This window comes from Monoraphidium neglectum, assembly GCF_000611645.1.
Source record: "Monoraphidium neglectum strain SAG 48.87 unplaced genomic scaffold scaffold01932, whole genome shotgun sequence".
Lineage (NCBI taxonomy): Eukaryota > Viridiplantae > Chlorophyta > Chlorophyceae > Sphaeropleales > Selenastraceae > Monoraphidium > Monoraphidium neglectum.
Genome location: NW_014011696.1, coordinates 1 through 11,171, shown reverse-complemented (window position 1 = coordinate 11,171; position 11,171 = coordinate 1). Strand labels below are relative to the sequence as shown.

Sequence of the window (11,171 nt, the reverse complement as noted above, 5' to 3'; positions counted from 1 at the left end):
GTGCAGCGTGCCAGTGCAGGTAGAGCTTGATTTGCGACCATGTGCTGAAACATGTTTACCACCCAACCAACTCCCCCCCCCCCCAGGTCCTGTGGTTCCTGGTGCCGCGCGTGGTCCACACAGAGGGCTGCTACAGCCATGGGAAGGTGGGCTCTGGCTGCTGGCGCAGACGTCCCAAGCGCCCTGATTCATCTCAGGCTTGCGCAGCATGCTTTTGGCTGTCCAGGGGGCCAACGATGCAAACATGCAATATCAACTATCCTTGCTTGTCATTCAACGCTGTGCTGCCGTGTGCCAGGTGACCGTGGCGCCGCTGCCGACGGAGGTGTTTGGGCAGGGCAGCCAGCACACGTGGCCGCTGCGGCGCATCGACAAAGTGGTCAACCAGGCCGAGGTGGCGGAGCACGCGGCGCGAGAGATGCTCAAGGTTTGTTGGACGCCTTTAGTGTTGGTGTGCGTGTGTGTGTGTGTGTGTGTGTGGTGTGTGTGTGTGTGTGTGTCGCTGGGTGTGTGAGTGGGTGGGTGCCCGGGTCCATGTGCGCGTGTTGTGTTGGAACATAATACGTGAGCATGTGGGCAGAGTTACCCAGTGTGGTGGGTGCTTGGTTGCCATTTCACTTGGGTCGTGCGCATTTCCCCCCTTGTGTGGTGGAGCAAGCTTTTTGCGCACAGTACCCTGACAACTATCTATCACTGTGTTACGCCCCCCCCCCTCGCCTTGCAGCTGCCGGCCTCACTGCGCCTGGAGCCGCTGAAGCTGTCAGGCTCAGCAGTGCTGCAGCTGGCGGCGGGCGCCAATTTGCCGGAGAGCACCGTGGAGGTGCTGAGCGGCGCGGGCCAGCGGATGTCGCGCGCCCTCATCGCGGGTCACAGGCAGTCGCTGCGCCTGGTGAGCCCGGGACAGCAACGATGGGCAGGGGCCCCCGTGGGGCGCAGCAAGCCTGGACAGATGTTGCCCCCGCTGTTTGCGACTCATCTGCCAGCCGTGACATGTGTATCTTTCTTACTCAGTTGTCATCTTACTTGCATCACAGGTACAAACCCTGTACTACCTAGGGCCAGGCTCCTGGGGCCCGGACGACGAGGGGGCGGCAGCCGACGCAGCGGCCCCTGCGACCTTGACTGCTGCTGGCGCCGAGGGCGAGGGCCAGCAGGAGCGGCAGCAGGACAGGCAGGAGGAAGAGGAGAGTGGTGCCGCCGCCGCCAAAGGCAAGGGGCGACGCGGCCGCAAGCGGAAGCAGGAGGACCAGGACGGCGCGGGCGCTGGAGGCGGCGGCGGCAAGCGCACGGCGACGGAGGGGGCGGAGGCTGAAGCGGAGCAGCGCACTGGCGGCGACCGCGGTGGGTCTAGCAAGGGCCGCGGGAAGGGTGGAAGGAGCAGCCGCCGAGCTGCAGCGGCAGCCGAGGAGGCGGACGCGGCTGGTAGCGATGCTGGAGACGCAGCTGCTGAGGACGCCGCGGGTCAAGAAGGCGAGGCAGCAGCAGGGGCCGCAGATGGGGGCGGCAGGGGCGGCGATGCCAAGCGGCGGCGCGGAAAGAATGGGAAGAGCACGGAGGTGTCGGCGGAAGCTGCCCCAACAGGAGCGTCGAGCGGCGGCGGCGGCAGCAGCGGAGTCAGCGGGAGCCAGGTGGGCGTTTGTTGGGACGTGCAGGGCGCGAGCTTGGGGGTGCTTTTCTTTGATCGACGCGTTGCGCCTCTTTTTGGGTGCACTTCTGTTGTGTCTGGAGCATGGTGTGTGCTTGCAACGCCACCTCAAATTCCGCGTCAACGCGTCGCTCTCCACAGGACCTGGCGCCGCTGCCAGGAGCCGAGGTTGTTCTGCGCGTGGAGAACAAGACCCCCAGCCACGACCTCTTCTCGTTCCACAAGCTCAAGGGCGGCCTCATGCGCGCAGGGCGCTACGTGCTCGAGTGAGACGTGCTGAAGGGCGTGGTCGTGACGCACCGGCAGCGTGCTGGCAAGAGGGGGCAGCGTCCCGCCCTAGATTGCAGGTGTTCCAGCTTTGACCAGCATGATGTGCGTGGCGGTCGCAGTGTGGGGTCAGAAAGCCATGAACATTGCAGGCACGAACGCCGCTTGCTGGGCTCCTAAACCCTCGCTGGGCTTCCAAACAGGTACTCCCTGCTGCCGGACGTCCCTGGTGGGCGCACCCTGGGCCGGCGCAAGCGGCTGCAGGTGGCGCCCGGGGCGGCCGCCAGCTTTGACATTCAGGTGCGAGTGGCTACATCAGGATCCACGGAATCGGCAAGCTTCCTGGGCCTGATTGTTGTGAACGGGCGTGGCAGGGGCGAAGCCAGCAATGAATGCAGCCTGCTTCTGCACCCTCGACCCACCCCCCACCACAGGGCGAGGGCCGCGCTGCCGCCCAGGCGCGCCCGCTGCTGCTCGGCGAGGCGCTGCCGCCGCTGCGGGTCGCGTTCCGGGACTCGGTGGGCAACGCCGCCGAGAGGCTGCCGCCGCCGGCCACGGTCACGCTGGAGGTGGGCTGGGGGGCCCCGGGCGTACCCCACCCAGCCCTGTGCCCCGCAACGTGCGGCTCGCCTGCTGCCCTGCTGTCTCAGGCTTGGAGCTCACATTCAGCCGCCTCCACACAAAATCGCTCAGAACATCGTGTGTTGGCCCTGAACCGCCATTCTTCAGGTCCTCAGTGGCGGCCTGCAGGCGGGCGGCGCGGTGGTGGGGGACATCAAGGCCGAGGCCGACATACAGGCAAGAGCACGGAGCTGGTGTGCAGGCAGATTCCAGTAGAACCCACTGACGCGGCACACGTGCAGGCTGCACAACTACCCGTGCCTAGCCCTCAATGCCGTCCCCTTGCCGGGCTTCTGCTGGCCTGGTTGTTGTGTGTGGAGTGCGACTTGCATCACCAGCTGTATTGTGATTGCTGCAACCTACCCAGGTGGACAAAGAGGATGGATGCCTCGTCATCAGCGGCCTGCGCATCGTTGGTGCCCCCGGCACGTCCGGCGGCCTCTCCATCTTCCGGCCAGCCAAGGCGGGCAGCAGCAAGGAGGCCGCCGGTGCCGGCAGCCCGACGGGCGCGCAGCTGGACACGCTGGCTGCGCAGGCTGTGGCGCCTGCGGAGCTTTTCCTGGCTGTCCATGTGCCCGACCTTGTTTCTCAGGTGGAGTGGTTGGCGGCAGCAGTGACAACCACCAAGCTGCTTACAACGAGACCGTGCGCCTGAACCCTGGTGTTGATGTGCTGCTGCTTTCCCAGACATCATTATTTCTGTGGCTTAGCCCATGAGCTTGGCTCATGCAGCGGCTGCAAGCATGTTGATTCTGGCTTAGAATGTTCTTGAATACTTGCTCTCGCTCATCCATCCCACGCAGGGTTTCCCTCTCCGCGTGCGGCCGGGCGCGCCTCAGTCTATCCGGCTGCTGCCCGGCCACCCTTTCGCCGAGGCGACGGCAGTGCCCGGGCCCGGCGGCGACGGCGGGGTCGCCCTTGCGGGCGGTGGGGCAGACGCCGCGGCGGCCGGATCTGACGAGGAGATTGTGCAGTCGACGCCGCTCGAGGGACGCGCCGCTGGGCCTGCGGCGCCCGAGGCGGCCCAGCAGCAGCCCAGCCAATCGGGCAGCGGCCGAGGCGGCGGCGGCCTCGTCGTCGTCACCAGCGGCGACGCGCTCCCGGAGTTCCAGGCGAGTCCCATCCCCGCCAATCACCCGTCGCCCCTGCAAATGAGCCCCGCCCTGCGGCGCACTGAAGCTGTCTGGCAGCGCAGCCAACCTAGCCTACCATCTAGGAACATGCGTGCACCTTGGTATGCTGCAACCTGTACTGCACATGCTCACGTACTGTATATGTAATCGTGATATAATTGAACCGCCTTGCAGGTGCTCGTTTTGGACGCGTGGGGCAACCCCACAGCGCCGCCCCCTGAGCTGCCATTCCAGGTGGCGGTGGCGTCCACGGGCCTCGACCCGGACCAGGGCCTGTTTGCCGTGGACGCACGGTGAGGCTTTTGTTGGGTCTGGGGAATATAGGTCGGCCGCTGATGAGAGGGAATTGCGGCCAAGCGTCCTTCAAGTGCGCTGTTGCCATCAGCCAGCTGCAACCAGCAACCGCATTGGCTCCAACCCTGTGCCGCCAACAACATCAGGGCCACGCGGAGGCTGTTAGCTGGCTGCTGCTCTGACTGCGCTGCCTGGGGGAGGGTGAAGGACTCTGCTGCTCCCCAGGTGCAATGCGTTTTCTCCTCGGCACCACGTGGCCGTGATACATAAACACTATGTCACCCCCTCCAGCAGCAAGGGCTTAGATGATGCAACACAACATAATCTGATGCAATGCAACGCCACCCCCGTTGCAGGGGGGTCGCCCTCATATCAGAACTGGCGGCGCACCGCACAGACGCCACCCCCGCTGCCACGCAGCAGCCGTCCCAGCCGCCCGCCGCCGACGGCTGCGCGCCCCAGATCCACCGGGTCCTCATCTGGCCCCAGGTCGCGTCCCTGCCGGCCCCCTCGTCCGAGGGGATGGCGGGTGTCGGCGCGGCCGACGGGGACGCGGCGCCGCCCTCTGCAGAAGAGGAGGCGTTGGCAGTCGCGGTCGCGGCGCAGGCCGCGTACGGCCCCGGCCTGGCGGCGGCGGTGGGGGCGGCGGCGCGGTCGACGCGGCTGAGGGTCGGGGTGCTGCCGTCAACAATGCCGGCCAAGCTCATGTTTGTCTACCAGGTGGGGGACCGTGGTGAAAGTACCTGCCTCTGGGCAAGGGGTACTGTCTATTTAATGTGTAGTGGGACAGAATGGAGGCGCAGGGCCAACGGGATTGATGGCCCCTGCAAGTCGCAACTCTCCTCGGCACGAGTGCTCATCAGCAACCCACCGGCTTTGCAAGCCCTCTATGGCCCTGCATCCTGCCCACCTCCCAGCTGAAGTGAACCACAACGCCCTGACGACACTGTGCGTCGCAAAACCGCACAACCTATCAGCATGTGCGCAGCACACTGCTGCGCGGCTCACTACTACGCACCAGAAACCATCCTGCCTCCCCCCCAAAAAATTGCACACACACACACACACACACACACACGCGCGCGCGCGCGCAGGGCGAGGTGCTTCAGATGGTTGAGGAGCCGTCGGAGGAGGACGGGGAGCCCTCCATCGTGTGGGTGCTCCACGGGCGCCCTGGGCTGGAGGCCGGCGGCCGTGCGCAGGGGCTGGCCCTGAGGTGCCTGGACGAGGTCGGGCGGCCGTCGCGGCCCATCAAGGGGCGGCTGCAGGTGGGTGGTGGGCTGCGACACGGCTTGAAGCGCTGGAACGCATGCAGGGTCCTTCAGTTGGGGCCGCAGCAGCAAGAAGCGATGGCAAAGGTCGGGCCCGGGGACATGACACATTTGTTGCATTGTTGGATGTGTTAGCACATCCGAAGCAGTTGATCAGTCCAATGAGGTTGATGGTTGGTGTTGAAACCGCCAGCCCTGTCCACACGCATGGGATATACATGGCTACATGCATGCAACATTATGCGTCGTATAAAGTCCTAAATCCTGTGTTGGCTCCTTCACCCTGGGCGCCCCACCAGGTGTCGTGGGCCAAGGGCACCAGCAAGCGCGCCCTGGGGGGCGAGGACGTGAAGCTGCCGCCCTTCCCGCTGCCAGAGGTGGCGGGGGAGCCAGTCCCCGCCTTTGTGAGGTTCAACGGGGACTCCAAGGACTTCCCAGGTGGGATGGGCGCGCGGGGTTGACACTGCCCGCTGACCTGGAGCACAACGCAGGCCGCATCGCACCCGTGCGCAGGGCAACCGTCAGCACAAGGCTGTGGGCTTGAAGCACTTTGCTTGTTGGCGCGATGGCCATTACAACCTTGTGCACCTGCCGCCCTTTTCCAATCTTACACATGACATGCACATGCACATGCATGTTCAGCCATGCACACTCACGTCAGCCAGTACAACAACGTACAACGTGCACAAATGTAGGCATGAGCCTGGAGGTGAACCTGCGCGTTGTGCCCTCCGCGGGGCCGCCCGCCTCCTGGAGCATGTCCCTGGTCGAGTACGCGCGTGGGGCGCAGGCGGCAGCAGACGGTGCGCCCGGGTGCTCGGTGTGGGGTTGTGCAGCCCTTGCAACAAGGTCAAGGCGCATGCTGGCGGGAGAGTGGGGATTTCCTACCTGCCTCATCTTCACGCGTGAAGCGGGGCTGGCAGCTGCGGCGCCAGCGGCACCGCCTTGTGACCCTGCAGACTTGGGGCCCAGCCCCAGCGGCTTCGGGCGTCAAAACCGACTTGTTCGCACCCCACGATGCAGCCGGCGGGGCTGGCGAGGAGCGGGACCTGTCGGTGGTGGCGTGCGGGCGGCCCTTCTATTTGGAGGTACAGGCTCTGGACAGGTTCACCAACAAGTGAGCTGAGTTTTTTGTAGACCCGGGGCCTCAGAACACTGCGTGCCTGGGGCGACGTCATGACGCAAGGCACTGCAGGGCTGTGTGGTGCCAGCCTGGTGACTGACTGGCAGTTGCAGTTCTGTTCCACCCCGTTTGCTGCGTGTTGGCGAAGTGTGAGCGACGTCGCACCTTTGTTTGGTCGGCCGCACCTCACCCCCCAACACCAAAGGTGCGACCTGCCCCGTGAGGAGCGTCCGGAGCCACAAGTCACTGCAGTTCACGAAAATCCGTCAGCGCCGCTGCAGGTGAGCACGCCCTGCAACTGCCCTGCAAGGGTTGGCGGGCGCATTACCATCTTGTGTGGAGCCGGCCTTGGGATGCTTCTTATGTCAAACTGCCATTCCTGTATTTGAGTTAACCGGTCAAACACACACACACACACACACATAAACACACACACACATAAACACACACACAAACACACACACACACAATGCATGTCCTTCCAGCTGGAGCACAAGCACAAGTGGAGCCAGACTCAGGCCGGCACAGACGCCTGCCAGATAAAGCTGTTCATGGCAGGGCCGGTGGGCAAAGTGAGGCTCCTGGTCAAGTGAGCGGGGAGTGGTAGGCAAACTGGGCTGGACTGGTCAATGCCGGATGCGCAACGGGGCCGCTTCACACACCTTATGAACACGCTTGCCGCAGGGAGTCCATGCAAAGGCCCGGCTGGGAGAGTTGAGCGGCTACAATTAATATAAGCACTGCTATGCTTGAAGACATGCTGATATGTCTGTGCAGTTGGCAAGAGCGTCCCGCCCTTGAATCAAACTCCAGGGACGCGGCCGGGGAGGGTGGCGCGGCGCGGCTGGCGCCGGACGAGCTGACGGTCAACCTGACCGCGGGGCCGCCCGCAGGGCTGGCCTTTGACGGGCCCGCGCAGCTTCAGGTGAGAGTGTTGGGCGCTGGTTCCCCACAACTTGCGCCGTTGTTACCGCTCGATTCAAGCAGAGGCGCATGCAAGCTGTCAGCACAGCTTGTCACAATGCAGTGCTATGACTCCGCTCATCACCTCAACAGTGTGCCGACCACCCTCCGCACCCCGCGCTCGCCCGCGCCCCTGTCCCCGCCAGTGTGGCACCCGCGGCGTGCTGGGTGACCTGCGCCTGAGGGTCCTGGACTCGTGGGCAAACCTGGTGGAGGGGGGCGCTTTTGAGGTGCGCCTGCAGCAGGCGCCACGCATCCCCTCCTGCCCAACGGCCAGTTGCGCGACATGATCACCAGGATGGCAGCAGGTGCTGGCAGTCCTGCCTTGCACTGGAGTATGGCTGGCCCTCATTGCAGTACAGCTGGCCTACAACTGGTGGATGTGCCAGCCCTATGCTGGGCACCCGGATGCCTCTGTCGCAGGCGCGCTCCGCGCCGTCTCGCATCATCCTCTGTTGGCTGCACCCCGCGATGTACGGCCCGCGCAGGTGGCTCTCAACGGCTGCGCGCTGCCCGCAGAGGAGGGCGCCGCGGCCGCCAAGGTGGCGGCGTCTGGCAGCAACAGGGCCAAGGTCAAGGCGGGCGCGGCGGTCTTCAAGGGGGTCAAGCTGGCAGCGGAGGCGCCGGGATCCTATATGCTGCGCGCTGGTGCGTCTGCGGGGGCCTAGGGCACACAGGGCCCGCCTGCGCCACCCTTGAACTGCGCAGCCCGGGTCGCGCTGCAGCCAAGCAAGCTCACATTGACCTCACTGCCTGTCATTGGTCAACCTCCCGCCGTCTGACGCGCGCGACCTTGCGGCCGACAGGCAGCGCGACCCGCAAGGTGGCCGTGCAGGACGCCGTCGTGACGGTGCAGGTGCGCGGGGTTGGAGGGTGTGGACAGTCGCGCTGCCCAACGCAGTAGGCTGGGTGTGCTGGCGTTACCATACCAATGCACATCTCTAATGTAATTTCACCTTGGATACCTCCCGCGTGAAGACGGGCACACACACACACGCGCACACACACACACACACACACACACGCACACACAGGCGCGCGCGCGCATGCGCGCACACAGCGGCACACACATTTGTACAGATACATAAACACGCGCATGTACACCTCCCCTGCCTTTCCAGGTGGTGCAGCAGAACTTTGTGTCTGGCCTAGAAGTCGCGGCCAGGGCCCTCCCTGAGGCCGGCTGCGAGGTCGGAGGCAGCCACACCCTGCAGGTGGGCAGTGCGCAGCCTACCCGATGCTAGACCCCTTTACAAAACAAACAAACAAACAAACAAACAAAACAATAATAAAAAACACACGACCCGACCATCAACAGTCATCAGGGTGCACTCTCCCACTGCCATGCTCAGCAAGCATGACCTGATCATGATTGTCCCCCATGCGGCTGCAGGTGGACGTGCACACCGAGGACGGCGCAGCCCTGCCCTGGGACGCCGCTGCCGCCGGCCTGCAGCTGCGCCTCGTCCCCATCCGTGGGCCAGACGCGGGCGGCAGCGGCAGCAAAAGCGGCGCTGCTGCGGCTTCTGCGGAATCCGTGGTTCTGCTGCCCGACGAGGATGCGACCAAAGCCGCAGTAGCCGCAGCCATGGCTTCCATGCCCGGCGCGGAAGTCGACGAGGCGGCTGCTGCGGCGGTGGCGGCCGCAGCGCGCTGCGTGTGCTTCGTGACGCACCCGCTGGTTGTGGCGGGGCGGTACCGCGTGACAGCAGAGTTTACTGAGACGCGGGCAGAGCTGCTGCAGGCGTTGTCAAAGGCGGTGGGTGGGCGGGCGGTTGGTGCAGGGCTTGCAGGCGGCCTGGAAACGTGCTGTGCAGGACCCGCCTTGCTATTCGGCGAGGTCGAGTGCTTGTGAAAGTGGCCATCTGCACCATCAGTGCGCTCGCGTTGCAGGCAAGTGACGTTGCTTGTGATACTGGACGTGACGTGCACTCTCCTCCTTGCCCATGGCCCTCTCAGGACCGAATGGTGCGCAGCCCGACCGTCGAATTTGCCCTGGCGCCCGGCGCGCCTGAGGCGCTCTGCGTCGAGGGGCCCTCCGCCCAGGCGACCTCGGCGGCTGTCAGCAACGGCGCGGAGCAGGGGCACAGGTGGGCCAAATAGGCTTGTCGGCCGCAGCGTGGTGGCGTTGGGTGCTCTGAAACCGCGGCTGAATTTGGATGTCCTCCTGCTGCAGCACACCAACTGTCATGCGGGATCGGCATCCTGACATGCTCTCATTGCAAACACCGTCACATTCACCTGCACCCCTAACTTCACTCCATCCCTTTTGTCGTGCCCCTGGTCACAAACAGGCGGCTGCTGAAGCAGGTGGCCGTCCAGCTGGTGGACACGCACGGCAACGCCACCCCACTAGCGGGCGTGAGGGTCAAGTGGCAGCTCGCGGCCGCAGGAGACGCAGGTGCGCTTGGCCTGCCCTTTGTGCGCGCAGCCCCAGTCAGCGCTTTTCAGGCTAGACCCGCGCCCCGCGGAGTCGCCTCGTGAAGTTGTGCTCCGGCAAAAGAATGATTGGGCGGCCGAGATCGCAGCGGGTACAGACGACTGCAATGCCGCCCCTCCCGTCTGTCAGGCGTGGCGCCGGGGCTGGAGTGCGAGGCGGGAGCCGTCCGGGCAGAGACCGACGAGCGCGGCCGCGCGTTCTTCGGGGACGTCCTCGTCAGCGCGGGGACGGGGCGCGTGGTGAGCGAGCAGAACAGCCCCTTTGACACCCTGGTGACGCCGCAGGGGACACTTAGTTGTGGGCGGGGACAAGTGAAGAGTGCTGACACAGGTTTGATTTCAATGGTTTGGGAAGGCATTCAAAGTGAACAAAGCCCTTGACGGCCCAGCATCCAGGACTCCTTTATTTGATGCTCGTGCAGGCCTTGTCTGACCCTAATCACTGCATATCCTGCACCCCAAAACATATGAGCAGGAGCCTGGCAGCAGCACGGGGCTGGAGTGCGAGCTTGTGCTGTACGCCAAGCTCAAGGGCACCGGCGTCAACGGCAGCAGCTGGGTGGCGTGCTGGCGCTGCGGGGTGCTGTTCACTGACGACTCGGCGCGCGCAGAGGCACTGAGGGTGCGCTGCGCTTTGGGCAGCCTGCGGGCACAGCGCTTGGCCCTGTTCTCCTCGCAGGTGCACGGCAGGCGCCTTGTGCTGAGGCCGGCCAACCACCCGGAGATCACCAGCTTGCACGTGCAACCATGCCGACCAGGGCGTGCCAGCGAGCTCCTGCTGCGGTCTCACCGGTCGACCTCCCGCGACCGCCGCAGGCCCTCCAGTCGGAGCGCGACGCCCTGCAGCAGCGGCTGGCGGCGCTGAGGGAGCGCCGCCAGGAGGCCGCGCAGCGCGTGGAGGGCAGCCGCAAGGAGGCGCGGTCGGCGGCGCGGACGGGTGGGTGGGCGGGGCCGCGTTGGTCATCGCCCAATGCCCAGAGCCACCACACAGCAATGCCTCGCAGGCGTGCTTCGGTCAAGGCTGTGGAGGCCCTCCTGCTGCTGTTAAAAGCCCAACAAATTCAAGCTTCCTGTTCCTTTTGTGCCGTCCCCCTTCTTGCAGTTGAGCGGTGTGCCAAGCAGCTCAGGCTGCCCGACGTGCCCGCCACCGCCAAGGACGCGGCGGCCGCGCTGCAGGCACGCCGCGCCGAGGCTGCCGCGGCGGAGGAGAGGTGCGGCGGGGCACGGCGGGGCTGAACCACTTTCCCCTTGCCGTCCACATTTCCATTTCCTCTAGACCCCAAGGCCTGGACCCCCTGTGATCCAATGCCAACCGTTCCAGTTGGCGCCCTTTGTCCTAGCCAAGCACTGCATTTGCCTAGCAGACCCCCCCCCTTGATCGGACCCACAAAACCCCCCCCCGTCCACCCCCAGGC

The 11,171-nt window shown here is 65.1% G+C and overlaps 1 protein-coding gene across 1 annotated transcript; it reads left to right on the top strand.

The window, feature by feature from the left end:
- Window positions 1–244: 244 nt before the first annotated feature.
- On the top strand, window positions 245–11,057 carry MNEG_9428 (hypothetical protein; the record flags this gene model as incomplete). The annotated part of the gene is made up of 30 exons (XM_014042100.1): window positions 245–427; window positions 725–889; window positions 1,035–1,628; window positions 1,787–1,911; window positions 2,116–2,212; window positions 2,347–2,481; window positions 2,642–2,677; window positions 2,901–3,125; window positions 3,337–3,714; window positions 3,841–3,959; window positions 4,317–4,680; window positions 5,055–5,228; window positions 5,531–5,669; window positions 5,927–6,034; window positions 6,255–6,348; window positions 6,560–6,635; window positions 6,840–6,943; window positions 7,168–7,279; window positions 7,464–7,547; window positions 7,806–7,965; window positions 8,124–8,173; window positions 8,439–8,531; window positions 8,711–9,076; window positions 9,277–9,407; window positions 9,612–9,718; window positions 9,887–9,996; window positions 10,232–10,378; window positions 10,573–10,693; window positions 10,859–10,967; window positions 11,033–11,057. The coding sequence occupies 30 exons, from the start codon at window positions 245–247 to the stop codon at window positions 11,055–11,057; spliced, it is 4,731 nt and encodes a 1,576-aa protein (XP_013897554.1).
- Window positions 11,058–11,171: the final 114 nt, after the last annotated feature.